General features: G+C 38.9%; 3 protein-coding genes across 12 annotated transcripts in view; 2 read left to right on the top strand and 1 right to left on the bottom strand.

The window, feature by feature from the left end:
* The window catches only part of TET1 (tet methylcytosine dioxygenase 1), an 80,388-nt gene extending 78,214 nt beyond the window's left edge, over positions 1 to 2,174 (bottom strand). The window contains exon 1 of the mRNA XM_030486521.1: positions 2,008 to 2,174. The gene's annotated coding sequence lies outside the window, so the exon portion shown is untranslated. The remainder of the gene's footprint in view (positions 1 to 2,007) is intronic.
* On the top strand, positions 1,346 to 24,943 carry SLC25A16 (solute carrier family 25 member 16). 8 transcript variants are annotated; one of them, XR_003991473.2, is made up of 10 exons: positions 1,346 to 1,554; positions 2,524 to 2,616; positions 4,769 to 4,902; positions 6,509 to 6,572; positions 13,850 to 13,971; positions 14,502 to 14,568; positions 15,372 to 15,534; positions 16,437 to 16,505; positions 18,240 to 18,453; positions 23,985 to 24,943. XR_003991473.2 is itself a non-coding variant. In XM_030486548.2 (9 exons), exons 1-9 carry the CDS (start codon positions 1,461 to 1,463, stop codon positions 18,371 to 18,373), a joined length of 837 nt encoding a protein of 278 aa, XP_030342408.1. In that variant the 5' UTR covers positions 1,346 to 1,460; the 3' UTR covers positions 18,374 to 19,834. The 8 variants fall into 8 exon arrangements, 7 of the variants coding, with proteins under 7 accessions (XP_030342408.1, XP_030342406.1, XP_030342407.1 ...); XM_030486548.2 differs by lacking the exon at positions 23,985 to 24,943 and having other exon boundaries at positions 18,343 to 19,834; XM_030486546.2 differs by lacking the exon at positions 23,985 to 24,943 and having other exon boundaries at positions 18,240 to 19,834.
* Positions 23,123 to 26,578, top strand: part of DNA2 (DNA replication helicase/nuclease 2) — a 26,950-nt gene continuing 23,494 nt past the window's right edge. For 2 of the 3 annotated variants that reach the window (XM_030486537.1, XM_030486536.1), the window contains exons 1-3: positions 23,123 to 23,218; positions 23,985 to 24,164; positions 25,094 to 25,277. In XM_030486537.1, the coding sequence (XP_030342397.1) occupies positions 23,208 to 23,218; positions 23,985 to 24,164; positions 25,094 to 25,277 (375 nt within the window). In that variant the 5' untranslated portion in view covers positions 23,123 to 23,207. Of the gene's footprint in view, positions 23,219 to 23,984; positions 24,165 to 24,813; positions 24,896 to 25,093; positions 25,278 to 26,578 lie in introns of those variants that run through there. The other variant, XM_030486538.1, reaches the window with a different exon arrangement.

Here is a 26,578-nt window from a genome sequence, read left to right as displayed (position 1 = left end):
GCTTTTCCATTAAAGACTTAACTATCAGAGTGACTTCAACAAAAAATATGAATTTCCTGGGTATATAAAAAAATGTAAAAGACTTGAGATTTTTCTGCTATAAAGGACTTAATCCATACTTTCTGGAAGAAATCTGTCCACCTTTGCTATGCTTTTTTTTATTACTGGAAAAAATGCATATTGTAACAGCCATTTCCCAAATGTATAAACGGCATAATGATCAAACAGAGCAAAATAAAGTTTTCCCAATGCAGAAAAACTTAATTTTAAGGTCTGTAACCTATTAAAGGAAAAAAATGAGTAATTTCTCTTGAAGGCAGTTTGACACAAGCAGGAAGAAAAAATGTTCCAACAAATTTGTTTGGAAATGGGTTCATTTTACTTGTGCAAGCACTGAGAACTGTTTGACTTCTCATGTTAAAAGACTGACTTTTAAAGAGGGGATTTTGGTATCTGAAATACTTGAAACTCGGGTCAAGATGTATGGGGCAAAAAGTGCATGAGAAATAGATGAGTAACACTGGAAAACTGAGAGAAAAGCTGGCAGCACTGACTGTCTCAACAGTGTCTGGCATCAGGTATGCTTTCCTTCCTCACACCATGCACCAGCACTCAGACCCTGTGAGGATATTTTCCAAGAGTTAAGGACAAAAGCTTAACTAAATGCCTCCTGGAAAGCCCCATGTACTGTATTCAGCGGAGACCTTACAGAAAATCTAAAAAATTGCAAAAAATGTTGGCAGCTGCAGAGACGACACTGGGCTTGACCCCTCTGATTCTAAATAAGTTGTACTTTTTTTTTTTTTTGTGGGTTTTTTTCCCCCCCAGTATCTATTTCCCTTTCCAATGCAGTTTGAAACTTGAATATGAATAAAAACTCAGTATTTTTTGCTATGAAACCATAATTGTAGACAAAAGAAATACCGACGTTCTTGCATAAAGTTTAAGTAGCCATTTAAACGCTTAATAAAATCGATGTATTTTACTGTATAACCTAATTAACGCTATTTAAGCTTTGGCTGTATGCACATACAGATCTACAAATACGTATGCGTTGGAACAGAGCACCGATGACCTTTTTCAACCAGCGGCAAGCGGTTCCCGGGGGTACTGACAATTCACACGGCCGGCTGAGGAGCCGGCTCCCCATTCAGCCATCCTCCCCGCTGCACCGGACCGAGCAAGCGCTGACGACCGGCCACAGCGGCGCCTCCCAGGCGGTCAACTCGCGGCTTCCCCGAGCCACCCAAGGCCGCCCCAGGCCCGCCCCCCCGCGTCTGACGCGATCCGCAAGCGCCTCGGCGCGGCCCGCCGGCCCCGGCCATGCTTCGGCGCGGGCCGCCCCGAGCTCCGCCCCTGCGCCGCGGCGGGGGCGCCGCTGCCCCATGCGCTGCCCGCTCGCCGCCTGAGGGAGCCGCCGCCGCCCGCGCCCGGCCTGGCCCTGGCCCTGCCCCTGCCCCATGGCTTCCACGGCGGCGGCGGGGCCCGGTGCCGCTCTGCCCCCGGGCGCGGCCCACCGCGACTTCTACTGGCTGCGCTCCTTTATTGCCGGAGGTGGGTGCCCCGGGCGGGCCCCTGCCCGCCGGCGTGCGGTGCCTGGTCTGTGTGGGCCTCCCACGGGCTGCGAGGGGCGGGAGAGCGGGCTTCGGCGGGAGAGAGCAGGGCGGGCGGGCCGATCCGGGGTGCGGAGCGGCGGGCGGGCGGAGGTCACTTCCGTGTCAATCTCCCCGGTAAAGGTAAAGCTGCTGTTGAGAGGATCGTCCGCAGGGGTAGTGGGGGCTTCCTCTTTCTCCAGTAATGTACTTGTGCGGGCGGCTCGCACGTGTGTCAGCAGCAGCGAGGAGCCCCGGGCAGTCGCCAGTTAAAGGGTCTGAGAGCCCTAGCCCTCGCTAGGGTGCGGGGGGAAGGTGGGTTGTCCCCGTCTGGAGCAGTTGCGACTGCGGTTGTGAAGATTCAGGGGGTGTGTAACGGGGGCCAGCCTCGCAAGCACAATCCTGTGTTATTAACCTCTGACGGAAAAAGCCTCTTTGTTCTTCCCATGGGGTGTCGTCCCAGTTGCCTGGTTTGCAAGGGGGTGGGAAAACGTTTCGTTTATTTAAACTTTTCATGTCAGGCCGCACTCGCTGTTGCATCTCTGGCTTTGAAGCAGCACAGGGTACACGGCGGACAGGTAGCCCACTCTGGGGACAGTAGCCAGCACAGTTTTCCGCAGAAGGGAAGGAGGAAACCGGGTGGGAAACTCCTGAGCAACTTTGAAAGGTTCTGCTGCGACTTCAGCAGCTGAGAGCGATGGAGTCCTGGGTTTTTGTAATCAGGAAAAGTAGTTTATATATTTAGTTAAGGCTTTGAGGGTTTTGTAGCTTACTTCTAATAGAGGCTGTTTACTCATCATAAGGGCTTTTTCCAGTTTTTGGGTTTCTCCTCCCCTATTCCATTTAAAAATATATTAAAGAAATCCCTTATTTGTCTCTGATGTAAAGAAGTTTTGCATCCCATCACTTTTCTGTTTCCCCTTTTGGAAAGGTGTTGCAGGATGTTGTGCCAAAACAACTACTGCACCACTGGATCGAGTAAAGATTTTGCTGCAAGCTCATAACCACCATTACAAACACCTAGGTAAGATGGCTGCTGTGTCTCTCATTTTTGATTTTTAAATGCAATGTGTATGGCTTGGGCATGCTGATATATTCAATGATGTGGCTGATAAAAAAAGGCATTGGTCGGACAGAAGGTTGCATCCATTTGGTCAGTCTCTGTGCCATGTTTTGTTAGTGTTTAAGAAGAAAAACAAATCCCTGTGCAAGTAAGTTGTGGCATTGGTTGGTGTGTTAGAGATTGAGATGTCAGAATAATCCTCAATAAGGCATGTAAGAGCTGGGCTTGATCTTCCCTTCACTGAAGCCAGCAGGAGATTGGTAATCACAGGTTCAAAGCTTGGATCATTTATGTAAGAACTGTCACTGCTGCTGGTAGCTGCTGCAGTCCGCTACAGCGATTGCCAGTTCTCAGGGCTCAGCAGCCCTTGTTCGCAGGGGATCGTGATTACAAGATAGTGACCACTGAATCCTGCAAAACTCACACGTGCTCACTCACAGACAGCAGCATGGTGGTTGTGAATTGAAGGTAGAAGTGGATTTGTGCATGGCGTGAGGTGCAGTCGATCTATCTTCGGCATCTGTGTTGCATCATGGAGAGAAGAAACCTACAGTTGTCGGCGTGTTCAGAACCATTCTCTGTGGGGCTGTAACAGTGCCCTCTTGCGCATAGCAGTTGAGGTATTTTATGTTGTACGTTCTTGAAATATGTCATAACTTAGGTTCTGAATTTAAGTGTGTTGCAGTTGTCAAGAAAAACAGATGGAATAAGTTAATTTTACATGTAATGCAACTTTGGAATTTTTCCCCTCAGACACTAAACAGAAACAGAATTTAATGAAGATATATTCACTTGACTGTACCAAAAAGGGAAACACAAGTAGGGTAGTGTTTTGATAACATAAGTATGCACTCAAATCTGCAGTCTAAGAATTGAAGGCTGAAATAATTGGTTTGACTGATATATTAAATTTTTATTTTCTGTTTGCTTTGTACTGTGCCATAATTAGCAAGTAAAATCTTCTATTCTTCCCTATTTTGGGTGTTAGATATGATGCTGATTATTTGAAATGTGTCTGACTTTACTGCACATCTTTGTTACATGTAGGCAAAGAAGAAAATTAGATGGGTGAGATAACCTATTAAGTGCAGAGACATGATGGATTGTTTAGTTAATCAAAGTCCTCACTAAATGTTTTTGCTGCCCTTAGTCTGGCGTTGGTGCCCCGTGGCTCTCAGAGCATGTGTTTTAAGAAATAAGGACAGTAACTCCTCATGGCAGGGTAGAGAGAAATTTTAATCACGGCATAAGTATTTGCATGACATCTTAAAAATACATATTGCATTCTTAGAATTCCAGAAACTAAATAATACTTCTTTTAGTTAAACTTCCATTTGAAGTTTGTCAACTACTCTTTTTTTTGCTGGCTGAAAGTAAGATAAATGCGTAAGCCTTTTTCATGTTCAGGTCTTACATTATTAAGTAGTTGCATATGAATGAAAACTGTTTAACTGATAGTTTATTGCTTTAAAAAATAATTTAAAACTCCATTTGATAGCAATTGTGCATCACTAATAATATGTTTATAATAAAACTGTAGGTTTTGCCCAAACTTTGTATGATCTTGCATTATTTCTTAACTATTAAGGGAATAGGATTGCTTCACATTGCAACAATCCTGGGACAGGAAGTGTGAGATGTTTAAGGTGGAAGTAGTGACAGTCTTAAACTTGTTTACTTCCTTTCCTCCTTGATGGCATGTAGCAATATTAGATTGTTTTCCCGTGGTTTTAGATTTTTAAGTATTTATTTTGAAGTGGCTGTATTGCAAGTCAACCAGTTTCTTTCCTTCTGTTGTTAGTATTAGCTTCTGTGAGTGGATAGCATCATCTGCAGTAGCATTGCTTGCAGTCCAGGCAAGTCATGGGGCCTGAATGTGTGGCTTGGAAAGAGGTTCACTGAGTCTGGGAGGTGAGAAAACTGATAAGACTTAACCTTAAATCTTCTCCTTCTGGCAGTGTTTGGGCATTGAAAGTGGATTTTCCACTCTCCACAGTTAATAAGCAACACTATCCAGCCTCAGTTCTATGCATACTTTCTTATTGTCAGTAATATTTGCTTGATTTATTTTTTCCCCTCCCCACAAAAAATACCTTTTTTGTATTGCTGGCAGGAGTGTTTTCTACGTTGTGTGCTGTCCCCAGAAAGGAAGGTTACCTTGGGCTGTATAAAGGAAACGGGGCAATGATGATTAGAATCTTTCCATATGGCGCAATTCAGTTTATGGCATTTGACCAATATAAAAAGGTAGTTGAATTTATTTTGTTTTCCTTTTTTTTTTTTCCCCCCCTCTCCTGCCTACAATGAATATAGATTCTTTAAGTGGTCAAAACTAATGCTGACCTTTTGTCATATTAATTAGCTGCATGTCTTTTCTAAGATTGCTTATTAAGTTTATCTGAATCTAGCTGTTAAAAATGTCAGGACACCAGTGAAGCTTTTTGTAGTGTCGCTTAAGGGAAAAAAAGTCTGCTGATTTTTGTACCGTTGTATTGTTGAGAATACTTTTTTTAATGAAAGAAAAAGTTAATCTCAAGTCTGCTGCTGTTTATATTGCTATAAAGTAGCCCTTCGTGAAAAATGTAACAACAAAATGTGAAATGGAACCTATTGTGTTGGGATTCTTAGTAGTTGATGGATGGAATAACTTAAATTTGAAAGTCTATCTGGATATGACTCTTATATTTGACCTGACAAATGACTATGTCAGGCTCTAGATAGAAATGACCTGGAAGAGAAAATGGTTATTTCAAGGTTGCACAAAATTGGTGGATTCCTTTGTGCTCTCGTGCATTTAATATATATTTTAATACATAATAAATCCCTGCAACTTCTTTTGGAGGTCAGGTGTTAGCATGAACATGTTTTAAACATTCCTTATATGTGGTGAAGAATACCATTTTACTGTTAGCAATGAGGAATTCCATGTTCGGAAGGTCAGATTAATACCCAGTGAAGTAAATTGCGTGATCTTTACTGAACACACTGAGATCGAAATTGTGATTCCCTTCCCTAAAGAGCAAATTTCAGAAGGCTGATACAAAGAAGTAACTGTTACAAGCTTTACGGTTTCTTTTTTTTGTGGTGTAATCATAAATGCTGTTGATCTGTGCTTCTTTTATGTTGTGTTGAATGAAAGACTGCATGCCATACTTGATAATGAAATGATTTATGAATCTGCAAATTTTGAGAAACCATTTGGCATCAGAGCAGTTTATCTATTAATTGACAACAACATTCAAGATGTTTTGCAGGAATGTGTAGAATGGGAAAAAATATAAAGAAGGAAGATAGGAAATTATTTTCTTGAAAGCAGAAACTGCTTCTTAAATAGTCTCAGTTATTTGATAAAAGCTTTTTTTTTTTTTTTTTTCTTAATCCGGTTAAACAAAGTCTTAAAAACATCCTTATAGGAGTATGTTTCATGTGCTGTGTGTAGAAGAAACATTTACTCTTCTCAAATGTCTCACTTTTCAGCTTTTCTCAGTGTCTTTTTCACTCTCTCATGCAAGAAGGATAGTATTCAGTTTGCCTTGTGTAACATGTTAAAGATAACTAAATAATCAATCTAGTTTCTGAAGTAAACAGTACAAATACTTTCAACTAATGATTTTGCCTTGTTAGTAGAATTTTGGCTCTTTCATGTTTTTAATAGGAAAATATTGCTGCTTGGTAACAGCAGCAATGCTCAGAAAATTCCTTTAACAGTAATTAGGTGATTTGGTTTGAATTTGTAGTGTTGTAAAGTTTTGGAAACAGCTACAGAGATTGCATTAATGTGCTAATAAACTGTGTGATGTACTTCCCTGTGTTTTCTGATACACAATTATTGTAAATGTTCTGTATTTTGTAGGTAATAAAGAAGCAACTTGGGATTTCAGGGCATGTGCATCGATTAATGGCTGGATCCATGGCAGGTATAGTTCTGTACTTGGATTTTGGACATCCCTTTTGCTGAAAAGTTAATATTTGTTTAGAGGATAGTTTGATGTGTTCTCAGGTCAAACTGTTGCAGATTTATATTAAGCAAAAGTACTAGTAAATGGTTAATGGAACAAATAATTGCCTAATTGAAAACTGTTTGTCTGAGTATTCTTTAAAATATTTGTTCAAGCATTGAATTCTGTGCCATGTTGTAAAGCACAGTTTTTACCGTGTTCATTATGGATTTAAAAAATGAAAAATCCAGCCTCATCAAGATGAAGATAAAGATGCAGGTTTTAATAGAATTGGCTCATCAGCCTGACTGCCATTTCTACTATGTTGAAGATAAGCCCATAGAATTAGAGAGAATTGTAGGAATCCACCCTTAAATTGGTGGATTCTTTGGATTTGCCAGGAATGTCTGTACTTTTCAACATGCAATGGAGGATTCTCATGATACTTTTTAGATCATACGTGTGAATGTTAAAAAACATAATTTATCAATTAGTGCAATAGCAGTAGAAAAATCCCATTTTAAACTGCCAGTATATAGTATGATTATACATTTCTGTTTTCCTTTTGCTAGTCATTCAGCCATAAGTAGCTAAGAAAAAACAGAGAAAGCTAAGTAATAGTGGACTGTTTTTTAATTGAGGTGGTTCTTCATGTACTATTACTTTGTAAAACGGGCTTAATACTGTTTTATAAGTAGTTATGACATGAATATTAATATTTAGCTTCTCTTTGGACTAAAAATAATGGGGTTTGTTAATACTAGCTTCAGTTAAACTAAGAAGATCTTATGAAGGTATTTTGGTTTTGCATGCCATCAGAAGAAAAAGAAAGAGAATGAAGTGAAACAATCCAAAGATCCTAAAACTCAGCAAAACACATTTCACAAGCTATGTTCCAGAACTTGGCTGGCTTTCTATCTGAAAGAAGTGGAAAAAATACCTAGGTAGTTTTTTGGTGGGGTTTTTTGGTGGGTTTTTTTTCCCCCTTTTTCTTTTTTTTTTCTTTTCTTTTTTTTTTGTTCTTCTTTAAAAATTTAACTGTTTCACCCCAGCTTTAATTGTAGTAAAGAACATACCCTTCCTCTCCCCTCCTGCCTTCCCCAAAGGAAAAGCTTATTAGCTATTTCGGGAGCCTTGTCAGAGACCTGGAACCCGATTTGAGGCACTGTGAAAACACTGACTAATCAGCTTAACTCTGTCAGTGTTGGACATGCTGGAATTCTTTGCGTAGATAAATTAATAGCATCTGGCATCGTTTGAAGTATCTTAGTGGTTAAATCTGGTTTGTGTGCTTAAGTAACAGAACTAAAGTTAATATACAGTACTACCTGGAAACCATGATCAAATGAAATGTTTCATGTTGTGCATTTAAGTACAATATACTCAATAGCCTGGTGTTGAGAACCCCAAAGCTGCATAGATGAGCTAGACTCAGGCATGCAGTGAAATTAATATGGCAGTCAGGTATAGTAATACTATCATGTGTGTGTGTCCTACTATTTGTTTCCTAGGTCACGTTAACTGCTTTTTGAGATATTAATCAGATAAATAAGAGGAAAGGGTTTATATTGAGTATGCCAAGAAGATATGAGGAGAAAGGAGGCACTAAGAAGAGCGTAGACTTTGAAATCTGATACACAAGTTCTCTAGGTTTGCTAACAAAATAAGAAAAGACTTTTAAAAGCAACTGGTAATATTTCTTGCTTTACCTCTTGTGGCTTGGTTTCTTGCTAGCTCCAATAAGGGATATTATTCTGTTTCTTCCAAGTTTAACTGACTAAAGGAGGTGGCACGCTGCATGCACCGCAGTGTTGGTGGAGAGGGGTCTTCACAGTTTCCTGGAGCCCAGTATTACACAGTTGAAAACAGATAACCTTTGTTTCCCTTTTTGTCCCCGTTACACCAAGTACCCACACAGTTGTCTGCTTTCACTTCTGTCTACACTGCTGATACTTAAATGTTGCTTATGTCGGTGTTTCCAACATTACTAACAGTCAACAGAATTAGTTTCAAAGTGGTGGGAAACTTCTGAGTATCTTCTGTAACCGATAAACAGGATCAAAAGCATATCCACAGGGAAAACGAGGCAATGAGGATGGGGGTAGTGGAGGGAGAGAAACGGAAAAACCTATTGTAATGCATGTATTTAAGGAGGCCAAGTTAAAGTTACTGTGGAAACTTTAACTCTGAATTTCCTGAGTCTTCTGTGATTCAAATTTCAGCTGTAACACCTCATTAACAGATAAATGGTGTATAACTTCTTTTAAGGAAAGACAGAACTGGAGAGAAGATAGAGAAATCGTAGAGGTCAGTGGGGTTTAGGAAACTAAATGATCAAATAACACCTGTATCACAGGGTGATTTTGCAAATCGAAGGTGTTTTTTTTTTTTTTATTAATTGAAAAATCTGAACTAAAGCACAGAAATGTTTGTTTCCTACCGTGCACTCAATTAACTTAAAAATCAGAAAAGCAAAAAAAGACCAGCTGTTATCTAGAATAAACTCAAATTCCATGTAACTTGTACAGAAAACATGTTCTTGTTTTTAGCTTTTTACTTTTAGTAAATGAATTAGAAAATGGTATGGATCTGGGAAGATACTGACTGTCTCAATTTTAAATAGCATGTAATTAACAGTTACCTATTTGAGTCACCATTTTAAAAGAATCTCTGCTGTTTATTTCTTCAGATGCAATTCAGAATCAGAATCATATGCTGGAAGACTAGAAATATTAGGACTTGTAAACTAGGCAGTTCTTCAACCTGTGTCTTGGTGGGGTGGGGAGGAGAATCGGAAAAAGATAAAAACCCTTGGGTTGAGACAGGAACAGTTTAATAAAGGAAATAAAGTAAACTAATAATAGGAAATAAAGGGAGAGAAAGGAATAAATGCCCCTAAACAACCCCCAAGTGATACACAGTATACTTGCTCACACCACCCACTAACTGATACTCAGTTGATCCCTGAGTAGTCATCAGTGATAGGTGCCTCCTGGCCAGCTCCCCCCAGTGTATATACCGAGCATGATGTGCTCTGGTATGGAATACCCTTTTGGCTAGTTTGGGTCGTGTGTCCTGTCTCTGCTCCCTCCCGGTTTCTTGCTCCTCACTGGCAGGGCATGAGAGACTGAAAAGTCCTTGATTTAGAGTAAGCACTACTTACGCAACAACTAAAACATTTGTGTGTTATGAGCATTATTCTCAGACTAAAGCCAAAACACAGCACTGCACCAGCTACTAGGAAGAAAATTAACTCTATTCCAGCACAAATCAGAACAACCTGTCTGATGAATATCCTTTGTCATCAGCTGTTTCTCTGAATATATAGTTCCTGAAGCTTTGCTTGGTTCATGAGGTGCCTCCTTGATAAGTTAATCTTTACACTAGTTAAGGAGCTAGTTGTCTTCTGCAGTTCAAGGCTTTGACTTGTACTTATTGCATTCTGAACTGTATACCTCTGAATGGTTTGGGTTGGAAGGGACCAAGGAAGGTTACCTTGTTCCAATTCCTGAGCCAAGGGCAGGGACACCTTCCACTAGGCCAGGTTGCTCAAAGCTCCATCCAACCTGACCTTGAACACTTCCAGGGATGGGGCATCCACAGCTTCTCTGGGCAACGTGTTGCAGTGCCTCACTACTGTCTCAGTAAATAACTTCTTCCTTGTATTTAATATAAATCTACCCTTTTTCAGCTTAAAGCCATTCCCCCTTGTCCTATATATGCCCTTGTCCTATACATGCCCTTGTAACAAGTTCCTCCAGATTTCTTGTGGGCCCCATTTAGGTATTTGAAGACTGCTCTAAGGTCTCCCCAGAGCCTTCTCCAAGAGCCCAGCTCTTTCAGCCTGTCATCATAGGAGAGATGCTCCAACCCTCTGACCATCTTTGTGGCCTCCTCTGGACTTGCTTGAGCAGGTCCACGTCCTTATGTTGGGGGCCCCAGAGCTGAATGCAGTACTGCAGGTGGGGTCTCACAAGAGCAGGGTAGAGGGGGAGAATCACCTCCCTTAGACAAGGGGTAATGGGTTCAAACTTAAACAGGAGAAGTTTAGGTTAGATATAAAGAAGAAGTTCTTCACTGTGAGGGTGGTGAGGCACTGGAACAGGTTGACCAAAGACGTTGTGAATGCTCCATCCCTGGCAGTGTTCAAGGCCAGGTTGGATGGAGTCTTGGGTGACATGGTTTAGTATGTGGTGTCCCTGCCCATGCCAGGGGAGTTGGAATTAGAAGATCTTAAGGTCCTTTCCAACCCTAACTATTCTATGACCTGCTGGTCACGCTTCTTCTAATGCAGCCCAGGATACGATTGGTTTCTGGGCTGTGAGCACGCACTGCTGGCTCCTGTTGAGCTTCTTGTTCACCAACACCTCCAAGTCCTTCTCCATAGGGCTGTTCTCAATCCACTCTCTGCCCAGTCTGTCTTTGTGCTTGGGATTGTTGCAACTGAGGTGTAGGACCTTGTACTTGGTCTTGTTAAACTTCATGAGGTTCACACAGGCCCACCTCTTAAGCATGTCAAGGTCCCTCTGGATGGCATCCCTTCCCTCCAGCAGGTCAACCACACCACACATCTTGGTGTTACCAGCACACTTGCTGAGGGTTCACTCAATCCCACTGTCCATGTCATTGGCAAAGATGTTAAATAGTGCTGGTCCTAATACTGACTTCAGAGGAACACCACTCCTTACTGGTCTCCACTTGGACATCAAGTTGTTGACCTCTTTGAGTGTGACCATCCAGCCAGTTCCTTATCCACCGAGTCTATCCATCAAATCCATGCCTCTCCAATTTAGAAAGAAGTATGTCATGTGGGATAATGTCAAATGCTTTGCACAAGTCCAGGTAGATGATGTCAATTGCTCTTCTTTTATCTACCAGTGCTGTCAACCTGTTGTAGAAGGCCACCAAATTTGTCAGGCACGATTTGTCCTTAGTGAAGCCATGCTGGCTATCACCAATCACCTCATTTTCCATGTGCCATGGAATAGTTTCCAGGAGAATCTGCTCCATGATCTTGCTGGGCAGAGGTGAGACTGGCCGGTGCTACTCAATTTGATCTACATAGTTAATGATAAAGTACGAAGAGCAGAACACAGAAATCGTAAAAACTTGCCTCTTGCATATGTTTGCAGGATCTGATCTCTGTAAATACAGGTTTAAAAAAACCCTTTTGGTTTTTTTTTCTTGCCTCCAGACAATTTTTTACTTCCAAAGAAAATAAATTACTAAGATTGGAGGAATAGTAGGGAAATAGGGAGATGAGATAAATCCCTATGAGATTATACAGCTAATCTCATAGTTATCTCCCAAAGCCTGGAAAGCAAATTGAGAACACTGATTCCTGTTGTGCTTCATTGATGCTAAGTCTCAGTAAAGGTCTGTGTAACCCAGTATCTTGATCAAAGAGTGATCAAAGGTGCTGTAGGTCAATGCAGGAAGTGAAGAATGGTCTTTCTCTGACTTCCTTGACTTCTGAGTCAGCATTTGCAGGGGAAAAAGTCTGCTAGCTTTGAAATGATTCCTTAAAGGAGGAAAGGAGCTACATTGTCCTACTGTGATTATTCAGATCAGACACTGGGAATTGCAGTATATATCTCTTAACTGTTGAGATACTTCCAATTCTGTCCTGTTTAACCAACCATGGGAGAGATTTTTGGCTCAACTCTCATTATTTGGGGTGGACTTTGCTTCCTCAAGACAGGGAATCAGCCTTAAGATGCTGTGGTTTGATTTCTGATAACTCATGATTAGGGAATAGAGATCAGTAATTTTGTAGATTTCACCAGAATAATTTCATGTCCCAAAACTGATCACCATTCTTCCCAGAAAGGATAGTGTCTCATCTGAGTCCTGAAGGAAACCTTGATTCCTTGTATATACGTTTAGCTTATATGAACAGTAAGCAGTAAAATGCCTCTTGCAGTTGCTTCAAGAAAGCATATTTTGAGGCTGATATTAGAAATCCCATTTTTTCCTGGAAGTCACGGCTAGAGGATTTTAAGGGAAAGGGGAAAAAAAAAAAAAAAGGAATTATGTTCCTGTGAAGAGTTTATTTGCTGGTGGAATTGTGTTGTGTTTGGGTTCTGTTGGTTTTATTTTTTTATCCCCTCCCTGTTATGGTTTTCGTTTGACCTTGTGGAAAGGAGGAGAAATTACACACCTACAAGAAGAGGTATCATTCAGGCACTATTAAAACTTAAGAGGAGATGGTAATTTCCTGCCAGCATAAAAAGTGTGCTTATCTTCTGTAGGACTGGTTTTTAAAGGTAATGTTTAACTAATTCAGAGAGGCTGCTAGGAAACACTAAGGTTTTTGCTTTCTTTTTCTCCTTTTCCTAGTATTTTTTTTTTTTTTTAAGTGATGGTGGTATACTGTCAGAAATTACCTCTGTTTTCAGTAAACAGTTTTAACTATTCCCTTCAAATTATTTGTCAGCAATTGAGTGGTTTACCTCAAAAACTAGCCGTAGGAAATAATTTGTTATTCAGGTAACTGTTAGAGGAGTTGTTCTATGTACTGGAGTTCTGTTTCCAAAATTACAAGTTGGTCAGCATCTAATCAGTTTTGAAGCAGCTCATAGCTGGATAAATCCCAAGATTTGATTTTTTTGGCATCTTAAGTTTTTTTTGGTCAGAGTTTTAAAACAGAAGTGCTGGTGTTAACATAAACTGTTAAAATGCAGTAATGCAATGCAGCTAAGTACACTTCATCAGTACCACTCTGACTTTCCCTTAAATGTCATTAGAATCTATTTCGCATTTTCAGATGCAGTAGACATGTGTCTATATCCAGTAATCACATCGAATTCTGACGCAACCTTTTTGAAATTAAACATGTAAATTCAGTGGTTTGATTTTTTTTTTTTTTTTTTGGGGTAAGATATGGTTGGATTAGGTTTCATGGTTGCAATCCAGAAAAGCTGATGCACTTGGCTAGCCTGATGCTTATGAGCCATGGACTTAAATAAGATTGCTCGTGTGAATACAGTTAGGCCTGTAAGTCTTTGGAAATTCAAAGCCTAGGTGTGCCGCTTCAGTGAACACAAAGTATAAACATAAATCCTTCATGTGTTGCTGAAGTTAGTGTTCCTATTTGCTGATTGTAAATGACTTCAAGTGTTTTGTTAACAAAACAATTTGTATATGCTATTATATTCACTGCCACAAAAGGAAATTTTAATTTTCAAAATAATCCTAGAATCAGATAAGGTGTAGGTGAGTTTTGTTTGCTTGTTTTGTTTTTGTTTTTAATAAAGGTATTACAGCAGTGATTTGTACTTACCCTCTTGATATGGTTAGAGTTCGTCTGGCGTTCCAAGTAAAAGGGGAACACAAGTACATGGGAATTATCCATGCATTCAAGATGATTTACACAAAGGTATTTTTTCTTTTAATCTTCAGTCCTGTCAAAGCAAAGTATGCTCTTTAAAGAATGTTGCACTGCATTGAAAATAGTGGCTTGGTGGAAAATAACATGACTTCATTGTGAGCACATTGAATTTTTTTAATGTAAAAAATTATCTAGATGCTTCTACTTAGGCTGCTAAGATGCAGAAGACTACATAAGTGGGAGCTCAAAAACAGCAGAGAGGAGTTGCTTTTCAAGAACAAGTAATAATGATTAAAAAAAAATTGGGGAGAAGGGATATGTATAATGCAGAAATGTCTCAGATTATGCTATTGGATATAGATTTTTCTTCTTCATTTTCACTTCTGTATATCCTGTGGAGCCAGGCAGCAGTTCTCTCAATTCTTCAGGCTGAAGAAATGGAATTTGATTTTAGCTCCTTTGTGCTAGATGATGCTAATCAGATTGCTGTCATGTGAATTTGTATGAACAGTCATATAACTTTTTAAGATACCTGTTGTATTTCTTGCCAAAAATGTACTTGTATTTTTCTTTCAAAGGAAGGTGGTTTTCGTGGGTTCTACAGAGGGCTGATGCCAACTATTGTAGGAATGGCGCCATATGCAGGTAAGTTAAAAACAGAACGTGGCAGTCCTTCAGCAGTTATGTGCACTACTAAATTTACATAATGCATTTGTACACCTAGTTAATTAGCTTCTGTTAAAATAAAAGATTCGGGTTTTTACTGAATGGAGAGGAGAGGCCAGTAAAAGCATTTGCAACTTTGCAGTCTTAATCTAGAATCGATCGATGTCTGTTAAAGCATTTTCAATAGGCAAAGCCTAGCTTTTCTGAAACTTGGAGGTAAGAGAGAGAGAGGTGAAATAGTGGTTCTTTCTCTTCTGCTTCCCAGTTTTCCCACAAGAAAGCACTTAAGATACTTTTTTCTCAAACGGGGAGATCATGAGAAAGCAGAGAGCTCTATGGGTGGAGATCCAGAGCCTCTGTATTGGCTCCATCTCCTGGTGACTTCCATGTAACTACTTAGACAACCTAAAGCCATGTGGAATGGAGGAACGTCAGAACTGCCCAGCTAAACAACACGTGTAATAAAAAGATGAAAGATTTTCTTCATTTAAAAAGATCTTAGGAGTTACTCTTAACTCCTAAGCAATCCAGTAATTTAAAACCCTCAGTCTGTCTTATTTAAAGAATTCTTTTACTGTTAATTATAAACACTGATTTCATTTGGACAGAAATTAGTGTAGAAGTTCAAAATATTATTTGTCTTATTTCTTTCTGCTGAAGAAAAACTTCTAAAAGAATTGGAAAATAGTTTAATTTTGTAATTGCAGCTTTTTGTTTAATATGATGATGCATCGACAAATAGTTTGCTTTTTTTTATGAAAGTACATTAAATTTCCTTTTAGGTTTTTCATTTTTCACCTTTGGTACCTTAAAGAGCATTGGACTTGCTCAAGCACCTAACTTGCTTGGACGGCCTTCATTAGATAATCCTGATGTCTTAGTTTTGAAAACACATGTAAATCTGCTGTGTGGTGGCATAGCTGGAGCAATAGCTCAGACGATATCGTAAGTTTGGGTATTGTTTATGGGGCTGTTTGTTTGCTTTCGTATGTAGCCATTCATTCTAAAGCATCTTGTATCTGCGAATATGATTTTATGTAAGTCTAATTATTAGTGACTTTTTAAAATCAGGTCAGTCAGACACTGGAATTCAGTTATTTCCTACTGTTTAATTTACTAAATATCTGTTTAATCTTCAGGGTCTTTAAAGATATATGAATTGAGTCAATTAAACAAATTCAGACAGATCTCCTAAAATCAGTTGGAATCTTGTTTGGTAAGCTATGAAATTCTGACCATAAATATAATTTGCAGAATTTTATTACTCGAATTTATTTTCAAAACAATGTAACCTATGAAGCCATAGAACAAACAAAACAAAAACAAAAAAAAAAAAAAAAAAAAGAAAAAACAAGTCTTAGGTATTTTATTTGGCATTTTTTAAATTACTTTGCCTGCTTTCTCCATTTTCATGCCATCCTTGTCATGTTTTATTTTGTCCATAAAATAAATTAATTTAATCGACTTATATGGCATCAATTTTTCACTAAATCACTGCATTACAAATTAATTTTCTGTTAATCCTTAAACTGTCAATCTTATTTTTGATTCTCTCTCCAGCGTTTTACAGACTGTTTAATACTCTCATCTGAGCTCCATGTGTCTTCCTTACTCATGCCAAATGGAATATATTAAGAGATGTGATTTGCTCCTTTTGGTTGTATAGGGGAAGTCTCCCTTTTTTGGAGAACTTTCAGCTCTGTTGGGAATTTCAGCGAGATTCGTGACTCCCTGAAAAGGGAGCTTGGAGGTTGCTCGTGGACTTCTTTGTATTCTTTTTTTAAACAATATTCATATAGTCATCACATATCTCTGATTGAACTGCTGTTCAAATATCTTCTCTGTAGATATCCCCTTGATGTAACTCGTAGGCGGATGCAGTTAGGAGCAGTTCTCCCAGACTCTGAAAAGTGCCTGTAAGTATTTTCTTTTCATCCATAATAATGGAATTCTTAGATGTCTGAGCAAAGTTAAATTCTGAGTTTTAAAATTTGAAAGTAACAAAACAAAACCCCCTAAACTACTGTGGTGTTGATTTCTTCGTTCTTTTAATGAGTAAGTTTCCACACAGGCCAAAGCTGCCATTATCATTCTGGGGTTAGAAAATAATTGAAATCACAACAGCACTTGTGTTGTTAATACTGCGTTTGTATTAGTAACCTTTTTTTTGCATTAACTCAACTTGCGATGTCTTCTTTTAATATCAGCAGGATCGCTGAGAGACTGCATGCTGCTACTGAAACTAAATGTTTAAAAGTGTTTGTTAATGGTGCAGAATCTGTTCCATAAGATGATTCTACACAATATTTATTTGACTTTACTTGCATTGGTGGTAATGTCCCACACCCCACACATTGGGGTTCCTCTAGTAGAAACAGAAGTACCATATCCTAAAAATCATAGGATTAAACCAGCTCTCATCTAGAAAAACTTCCTAAGCTTTAAATTGCCTCAATAAAATTAAATTCCAGAGCAGTTTTATCTTGGTTACTTTCAATTTTGTTGAATTGCATGTCTAAATCCAGCGTGATTAACTGTGAATTTCCTCTATGATGAATTGGATCTTAGTAACAGTAGTCTGTCTTGGTGACCTTTAATAAACAAACCTATATGTTGCTTACTGTGAAAGCTGACATTCTGTTTTCCTTGGCAGCCTTAAATCCCTCCCCCCCTTGCCTGTTTTCCACTCCAGATACTTTTAAAATAAAAATGTATTAATTTTTATTGGAGTTTTACTTTCTGCATTTGTGAGAGCTACTTTTACAGACATGAGGCTTCCCAATTTAACAGTATTGTTGTGACCATGATTGGAGAGAGCTGTGCCTTGAAGGAGGGTAGGCATATATATATAGAGAGAGGAGGAGATTACAAAACAAGTAGGAAACCTTGAAGCTTTGAGGCATATGGAAGCTGTTCTCAAACAGCTTGGAAATATTGAGCACCTTGCAGATTTTTACATTGTTTTGCATTTAACACTCATTTGCTCAGTTTCAATGTAAGTATGTGAGGAAAACTGTTCTTGCATACACAAAGCAAATTCTGCTTTCAATAAGGTCAAATATATCCATAACAAATTTTAGCATTTCTCTTTTGAGAGACAATACTAGCTTTTTGTCATTGTGGACGAAGCTCCACAGAGAGCTAAACAGAAACTTTCTATGCAGAACTTCAGAAGGATGGGTAGTATGATCAAGTGCTCAAAGAAAGAGAATGGGATGCAAGCCTAAATACTGATCTTTAGTGCAAGAAGTATGTGCTACATTGAGCAATGCTATGTTTCTATTACTCTGTATTATATTTGTAAGAAGAATCGATGCTTCTCAACTTCTTCCTGTCAGATAGACAACAGAAGATGTATAGCCATTCTGGTGTAAAATGTCGGAGTGTGTCTATTAGGGCAGGTGTTTTCAGACTTAAACTTCTTTAGATGGGATTGCACTGCCCTCTTTCCAATTCCCAAATTGCCCAAATTTCTTGCAGAAGCTGAGGCTGTGTTCTAAGTCCTAAAAAGTCTATAATGCTTTACTATATGAAGTCCCATAGGGTTTTCTCCACAGATCTCTTTAAGAACCAAGTGTAACAAGTGTCTTGTAGTGATTTTGACTATTGAAATGTGTATCCAATAATGAGTTGAGTTTTTCCTTTTCCAGTACAATGGTGCAGACACTGAAATATGTGTATCAACAACATGGAATACGAAGAGGATTATACCGTGGTTTATCTCTAAATTACATTCGTTGCATTCCTTCCCAGGCTGTGGCTTTTACCACATATGAACTTATGAAACAATTCTTGCATCTCAACTGATTTGTATTTTAGAAGACTTTACTGTAAAACTACATTATCAGTCCTTAAATTATATTGGTGAGTAAATTACTTGAAGATTTAAAAAAAAAAAAAAAAGCTATCTGTTGCTGTGGAACTGCTGTTGTCTGATATTTTTATTTGCCAAAACGTGGTTAATTTCCTGGAGTCAAACCAGGAGACAGATCAAAATAAACATTAGTTAGCTATAAACACTTTTATGCACTTGATCTTCTAGGCTTCATTAGATCAATGTTAAGAATTGCACAGTTTTAATATTACACCCACATTTTATACGGGTTTCAAGCTGTTATTTAGCTTTATCACCATTCCAGGAGTTACACACATGGTTATATTGCCTTTTAAGATAGTAGTTAGACATCTGTTCTTCTTTAAAAATTAAATTTAATAAACTGATTTGAACAAAATGTAATGGTTTTCATGTTCAAATACTTGCCAGCTCTGTAGAAGCTGAACTTAAGCATCTTTTCATTACTTTTTTGCACAAGTTTTCTGTATGCAAGAACAATGCATCTGTTTTCAGATTGGTACATATGACAGTCTCTTCAACCATTTCAAGAAAGAATGATGAGTTGTATTTAACATTGTTAGAAATCTTGTAATTTGGAAGCTGGTTACTTGGCATACGTTCTGTTCTGAAAAATGCTGTATCTACACAAATAAAAGCAGGGGGAACTTTTACAGTGACAAGTGCTAGAAAAGATCTTAAGGCAGTTAGTATGGGCCTAATCTTACAAGGCATTTCTGTACCTCTTCTGTGAAGCTGAATGTTCTCGATTCAGTTTATTGACAGCTGAGTATTTTACATACTTTACAGTACTAGCTTGTGTAAACAGGTTTGTCCCTACCTTAAAACATGGTGACAAACATGACTGCATGCTGCTGCTTTTACTTATTTAAGCATATGGACCATATTCAACCTCTTGCGCAAGAAAAGAAAATGAAGATTGTATTGAAGTCAGTAGATGTGTATATGTACTGTTTCTAAAGTATGGTATGCAATAGACTATTACATGTTTTCCTCCTTCTACAATTCCTTTTGTAGAGGGAATTATTTTACAGACTTGTTTATACATGATTTGCATTGGTACTTTTGATTTTACTCACTTGATTCAGGAAACTGTAAAGCATTTACTTTAAGTGATGTAAGGTATTTATTTATTGTAAATATTTTAGCAGTGTCTTTCAAGAATTGGTAATGGTTATATTAAATGGTGGATGGTTTAAGATCGATTTGCTTCATCTTGACAAATTTGGCAGACTGGATCTTGAGTTATGTATTCAATACCAACTTTTGTGGCTCAATTTTTTTTTTTTTCGCAGTTTCTTAGAATTATGTATTTCTTTGATATTTAACAATGGAGCTGTGGACAGAAAATGAAATGTATTTGAATTTATTTTATAAAAATTTTTGAACTAATGTGTTTGTGTGATTTGTATGTATTACAGTAAGAATGCATGTAGGTAAATCTGCATAATATTGTCATTCTTAATTAAGAGACAACAAATAAGAATTTTCATCTGATCTTTAGTTTCACTTAAAACTAACCAGTATCACAGTGATTTTTTTTTTTGTCTTACAGTCCATGCAGTAGAGCTAAATTCACTGTATTAAAAAAAGACTGATTTATTCACTTTTCTCCCCTCGTCTCTTCAGTATTTTCAATGTACTGAACAAGCAATATCTAATTTTAGACAGTAAGAAGTACAAGATTAGGGTCCAGCAAAGCTCATTTCTATACCTTAATCACATACTTTCTAATTACTTTTTCTGTTTACTTTTTCAGCAAATGGAAGGGGCCTGAATATCTGATTTTATCTTTCTTTCCTATAAATCTGTATCATAATAGTTAGATAGAAGTAATAGTTCTATCCAGTGATTTTTTTTTTTTTTTTTTTTTTTTTTTAAGAATTGGCCTTGGGTAATATTTTTAAACTCTCTTAAACCCACCTATTTCCAATACTCTTCAACATAAAAGTAGAAAAGAAATCCTCACCATTTCAGGACTCTTTCACTTAAGACAGTCTCATAGAGGCTTATCCATGATATGTGTTGAAAATCTCAGTCTTAGGGGAGTTTGTGTGCAGTGATTAAACATTGTGTCTTTACAATAAACTCTATACTTCATCTCCACATTCTTAGAATTGAAAATTTTGCCTGCTGTAACCAAGGTGTTTATATGTGACCAATGTTGCAGTTTACAGTCATTACACACAAAAGTTTCGTGTACTTTGAATGGTTTTTTTTTAACACTGATTAATTCCAATGTTTTTGTATTTATTTTATTACTAGTATTCTCCAGATGTTTTTCGTTGCTCATTTAAATGAGGTGAGACCTCAAAGTGGACAAATTCTGTTGACTCTTCAAATTCCTTCCCTCTTTCACTAAAAAAAACTAGTGCTGAAGGCACTTACTATAAGCCGCCTTTTCTGTTTGCACCTCAAAACAACTATATTTGCTCAATAAAAACAGGCATAAAAGAAAAGATCTCTGTCCTTTCTGCTTGGTACTTAACTGTGTTTTTATTCTGTGCAATTAGTATGAGTGAGTCTGTTCAACTGAGATCTCTGTGTCAGTGATGTGAGTGATAGACTGTCCCTGAGCATCCTCAGGGTGGATCTTGGGATGCTTACTGGTCTGAGGTAGGTTTCCTGTACTCTCCTCCTTTCCACTCCTGTTGGCAGAATCTGACATGTTCTCTTACCATATTGCTAGCACAGTTGCATAGTAAAACAGTTCAGGAAGTTGATGGCTTTTCCTGCCATTTGTACTGTTTTGTTCTGCTATTTAACCTTTGGGTGCTGTTTGACATTTTGCCTCATCCAGGGTAGGTTGACTACATACCATGGTGCTTTCACTGTTCTGATGAGAGGTTAACCCACCAAAAGAAATTAATGGATTTTATTGGTAGTGCCTTACTGAATCAGCTCACACTGTGGCTGCACGCTTGCTAGATCTGATGCAAGGTAAATTTAATCCCAGTTTAGCTTATCTTAAGAATAAACTTGCTACCTGGGGTGGCAGCAGGCAAATATATATTACTGAGTCAGGTGCTGGGGAAGACACAGCTGTAGGTTCCCCTCATAGATTTCTATGATTCAATGTATGGCCTAAAAAATAAGGGCATATAAAGCATGTTAACTGTTGGTAAGTATAGATCGTTCACTCCGTTTGTCACAGGATTGGAAGGAATAAATTTAATTATCTTGTGATAACAGGTTTTTGTTTTTTGTTTTTTTTTTTTTTTTTACAATAAATTCCAGAATTTACACAGTTCAAACTTGGAGAATGCTGATGCATCTTCAAATTTTAAGAACATTTTTCTCAACTAGTGATTCCAGAAAGAATTTAAAAAGCTGTAGCCTGAACACTTCAGGGCAACTTTTGGTACTGAAGTAAGGTTTGGTATTTTTCTGGATTTCACAGACTCTCTGTAGAGATTCCCTGGACTGCCTAGATTGTTAACTAACTTAAAAAACTTACAAAACTTATAAAACAGCTAACTTAATATATAAATATATTTAAAGCATATTTTGAACTTCTATAACCATATTCTGTTAAAATATTTCCTTTTTAGTGTATGAGAGAAGTATAGGCAACAAAGAGACTGCAGAACACAAGGTTATCCAGTGAACAAAGTATTTATGTAATCTCTTAATATCATACCAAATTCTGTGACTGTGCATTTGATAGTATTGCTGCATAATTATTAAATTACAAGTAAGCTCATACTAGAGGTTCTGCAATGGAAAGCAACATGAATGTATTCTACTGCATGTATTTTGGCACTATCCCAAAGAAAAGTGAAGGTGCTAATTGAAGTATATTCTTACCTTTTAAAATTCAGGCTTGTTCCTTGTGTTGGGATGTCCAATCACTGTCCAAAACTGTTGTCTTTGCAGGACTAGAGCCTCAATGCTGTTTCCCAGTGTTTGGCTGCATTAATGAGATACGAACTCTTAATACATAATTTTCATTTGAACTACAGAAAAGTGATACTGCTGTACTAAGAAGAGACATAATACCAGAGTCGTTCAATCTTTGCTAAAAGTGATGGTCTCAGATCCAGATTCCTTTGCTGAAGAAGTGGTTTTGTGGTGCAAAAAAAATAAAAACCAAAAAAACCCGTGTATCTGATGCTTCTGTACTGCCGCAGAAAGCCTCTGTCTGTCAGGGAGTATCAGCTTTGAACATAACAACTTCTTATCAGAGGAAAAAAATTCAACCCTCAGGTTGAGATTCACCCATAAGCAGCTGGGAGCAAAAAGCATATCTAATTTTACCTCAAACTACTGCACTGGTACCAGAAGAGGGGCCGCGGTTGTAACAGCGCTTGACACCTAAAATAACGACAGGTGGGGCTGAGACCTACCCTGTCCCGCGGACGTGACCGCCACAGGCGCCAGGGCACTCTCACGCCCCCTCACGGCGCGGGCCCCGCCCCTGCGGCAGCGGCTGGGGCAGCCGCGCGCCACTTCGCGCCTTCAACCCCGCTTGCCGCCTCTGCGAAGAACCGCCCTCCAGTCAGCCTCCCCATTGGCTGCGCTAGCTCGCCCCCCGCCAGTGGTCGACCTGGGACGGGCGAGGGGCGGGGCTTCTCCAGAGGCGGGCGGGGAGTGCGGCTGTACTGCGCCTGCGCCTTAGCGGGACGTGGGGCTGTTGTGTGAGGCACGGGGTTGGGGGGGGGGGCGGGCGGTTTGCGTTTACTTTCGTGTTCGTGTCGGGGCTGGGCTGTGGAGCTTAGCTGTGGGCCTGAGGCCGAACGAGCCGTACGTAGCTGAGGACCCGCTCATGGCAGAGAGGTAACAGCCGAGTGGCGCGGCCGCGAGCGCGGGAGGTTTGAAATGTAAAGCGTGACGCGCGGGGAGTGCCTGGCGGCCTGCTCTGCCGCTCCGGGCCCGGGGGGCGACTCCTGAGGGCCGCCGGGGCGGCACAGGCCTTCGTTGGGGAGAGGTGGGAAGCGTTCGGGAGTGCCCGGAATAGTCGGTGAGAGGAACCCGCCGCTGCTCAGCGAGTTATTCGGAGCTCCGGCAGACATCGGTCTGTGTCGGGAGAGTGGCTGGCCTGGCCTCTCTGTCTGAAATTTTGGCTATTGGCCAGAGGGGAACTGAACTTTGAATACCAGTTTTCTAATTAACTTTAGGTTGAGGGGGGGAAAAAGCTAGCTTGCTCTGTTTGAGGTACTTGGGTGATTGTGGGAATTCTCGTGTGCTTTACAGTGTTCGGGGAGATCCAAGCTTTCTCGCAATACAGGGTTTGCAGTATAGTTGTAGTTAACCTATGAATGAATATGGATATATGGGCACCAAAAGGAAGCATTAGCTGCAGTAAATAGCAACTTTATGTGTCCTTCCTTGTCTTTTATATGTCCAAATGCTTGTTTTTCATCCATGTCATCCAAGAGACAATGTGATGCTTTACCTGTTTAGAACTAAAAAACCACACTAAATGTATATAAAAATTGCAGAGGGTTAAAGTTGCATTTATGCTTGAAGCTTTCCCACTTCTTGTATATGGGTTGCCTGTTTTCAAATCATGTTATGTCTTTGTAATGATTTGTTAATTCAGTTTTCAGAAGAAAGCAACCAACTTCCCTGACACAATACTTAAGAATGGGTTGAACAACAGATACTGTGTGTTGGAAGTCAGTGTAATACAGAGAAATGGAAGTGATCCTGAGAAACACTTGACAATTACAGCATCTCAGTCACTGCGAGATACAGAACTGTGCATTCTTAGGAATGGCTGGTAATCCATACAGAAATGTAGATGTCTGAAAAGAGGATGAAATACTGGGTTATTACGTGAATTTTCTTTGTGTTAGCTTTGAGATGAGTCCTAAAAGTGATATGAAATCTTGAAATAACCTGTATCTAATGCAATATTACCAGTATATTAGTGTAATGGATATTCACCTTGAGACAACTGATGTCATGTATCTTGTGTTGAGTGGATATTGCTACCTTGAAATTTTAATCTCTTTGTACTAACAAACAAGACAATAAACTCTAAGCAGGCTATTTAAGTGTTGCCTTGCAACAATTAAAGTGTTCTGCTAAATGATGTAACCTTATACATATAAATGTACAAAGCTGTGCCTGTAAAACATGAGGTTTTATACAGTCTGTTAAAATCGTCTTAGCTTGAGCTCTCCTGCAGAAGTTTTTTCAAGTAAGGATAGGAATTTAATTTAGATGTTTGTGTATTGATTGCCTGGTGTGTTACAGAAGAAAAGACTAGCTTAGTCTTCTGAAACATGTGGGTGTGAATATGCTACTTAGCACTGCTTTTTTCTTTTTTTTTTCTTTTAGATTTTGCTGAGCTTCTGAAGCAATTAGAATTGTTAACTAAAACAAGTAGATCTTGTGTAATGCAGAAGTGGTATGCCAAAGTAAAACATAAAGATGCTGAAATGGCTCAATACATAGATCTGGAACGATGAAGTCAACAGGATTTCCATACATTCAGGCTGTCCTGATGTATGATCCAGTATTCAAAATTATTAAAGTTTTGTCAGTAAAAATTTCTTTACTCACTTTCAGAATTTATTTAGGTCAACTTCTTAAAAATCACAATAACCTGTTTCAAAGTATGTTGAATCTGCTATGGTAACATATAATTTCTAATACATTGTGTCCATAGCTTGCAAATGATTGTTCAAATGTATTACATTTTAGGGAGTCTGTTCCAGTTGTTCCAGGAGACATAATTCATTTAGAAGGCGAGTGTAGCTCTGGTACCTGGGTCATAGATGAACAGTCTGGATACCTGGTTCTTTACCCAGATTTGCTGCTTTCTGGCACTACGATATCAAATAGTATTCGCTGCGTAAGAAGAGCAGTGCTGAGTGAAAGGTTTAGGGTAAGTGTTTATTCCAAAGCATCAAGTGTATTAATGGGTTACTGTTCCATTGAGACTGGTGGTTTAGTCCAATATTAAATTGGCTGAGATGCTGTGTTGCAAAATGTTGTTATTAGCTATTCTTCATGTTTACAGTGGAATAACTTAGAACGGAAACTGTGTGTTTCATTTAACTTGTTTTTTTGAGAATTGTGGCTGAAATAACTCTATATTCTTAATATAGATAATGGGACAAAAAAAAAAGGTCTTCCCACTTAAAATTCTGGCAACTTTTTGATAATTTCTTGGCATATTTTGGGTGGATGTGAATCCCTTGTGAGGGATCTGCCTCTTGTTAACCATATGAATGCATAGCCACGCTTTGCCAAGTTAGAAGCATCTGAAAAAATCAGCCATTTCAGTTAAGAATTGGTGTGGCTGACTCTGTAATCTGAATCCAGCTGCTAGAACTTGGAAACAGGAAAAGTTTCTTGTGATAGTATCGGCACTGATATATGGATGGCAGAGAAGCCACAGCTGCCAGTTTCAGCTGAGGAAAACTTCCAGATGTGGTAGGAATATAAATCCAAATGGGCCAGAGAATCATGATGAAGTGTACATGGGCTGACTGGGAGCCTGTGACTGAAACAAGAAGATTAAAGCACAGGAGAAGACTGTGAAATGGTGTCAGCCCTTCATTAGAGGGGTAATAGGAACAAACTAATCATTTGGAAAGGACAATGCAGGGTCCTGACTCTGGAATAATGCCATCCACCAGTTGTGAGTGCAACCCACAAGTGCCAGGTCTGTAAAATATACCAGTAAGTACTTAAACCATAGTGATTAGATTTCCGGTTGTTTGGTGGTGGCTTGTGCAGAGGTCATAACTTAGTACCACTTTCAATTCTTATGAGTACAGAGCCCAATCCTCGTGATGGTTACATGGGTTTCTGAGCCATTTTGGTGATACTTGGAATAATTCTGTGTGAGTTGGTAACACTCAGGGAACTGCTTCATACAAAAAGATAGTATCTGTAAGATTGTAAGAGTATTTGCATTAGGAAATACTAATATTAATACTACCCACAGGCAAAACTTGCTCAAAACTGATTTTAATCTTTCTTTCTCACCTGTCAGTCACATAATGATTGTATCCTAACATTATCAGGGTTCGGATAAAAATGAGGTAAAGAGGGAGAGACCCATTTCAATCTGTCTGTTTTCACAGTCACATTTGGATAGATATTAGTGAAGTGACAGCTCTAATGGTCTCAGAATTAAATAAGTGCAGTCCGTCATATGAAGCAAATAAAACTAGGAAA

Source organism: Strigops habroptila, chromosome 5, assembly GCF_004027225.2.
Source record: "Strigops habroptila isolate Jane chromosome 5, bStrHab1.2.pri, whole genome shotgun sequence".
NCBI classification, from domain to species: domain Eukaryota; kingdom Metazoa; phylum Chordata; class Aves; order Psittaciformes; family Psittacidae; genus Strigops; species Strigops habroptila.
Note: the sequence above shows the minus strand (reverse complement) of the source record. Positions and strands in the feature narration are given on the sequence as shown.

Coding starts and splice junctions, on each gene's coding strand:
- SLC25A16 (XM_030486546.2), top strand. CDS start 1,461: ATGGCTTCCACGGCGGCGGCGGGGCCCGGTGCCGCTCTGCCCCCGGGC. Junction 14,569..15,371: donor AGGAATGGCGCCATATGCAG/GTAAGTTAAAAA, acceptor ATTTCCTTTTAG/GTTTTTCATTTTTCACCTTT. Junction 15,535..16,436: donor GCAATAGCTCAGACGATATC/GTAAGTTTGGGT, acceptor TCTTCTCTGTAG/ATATCCCCTTGATGTAACTC.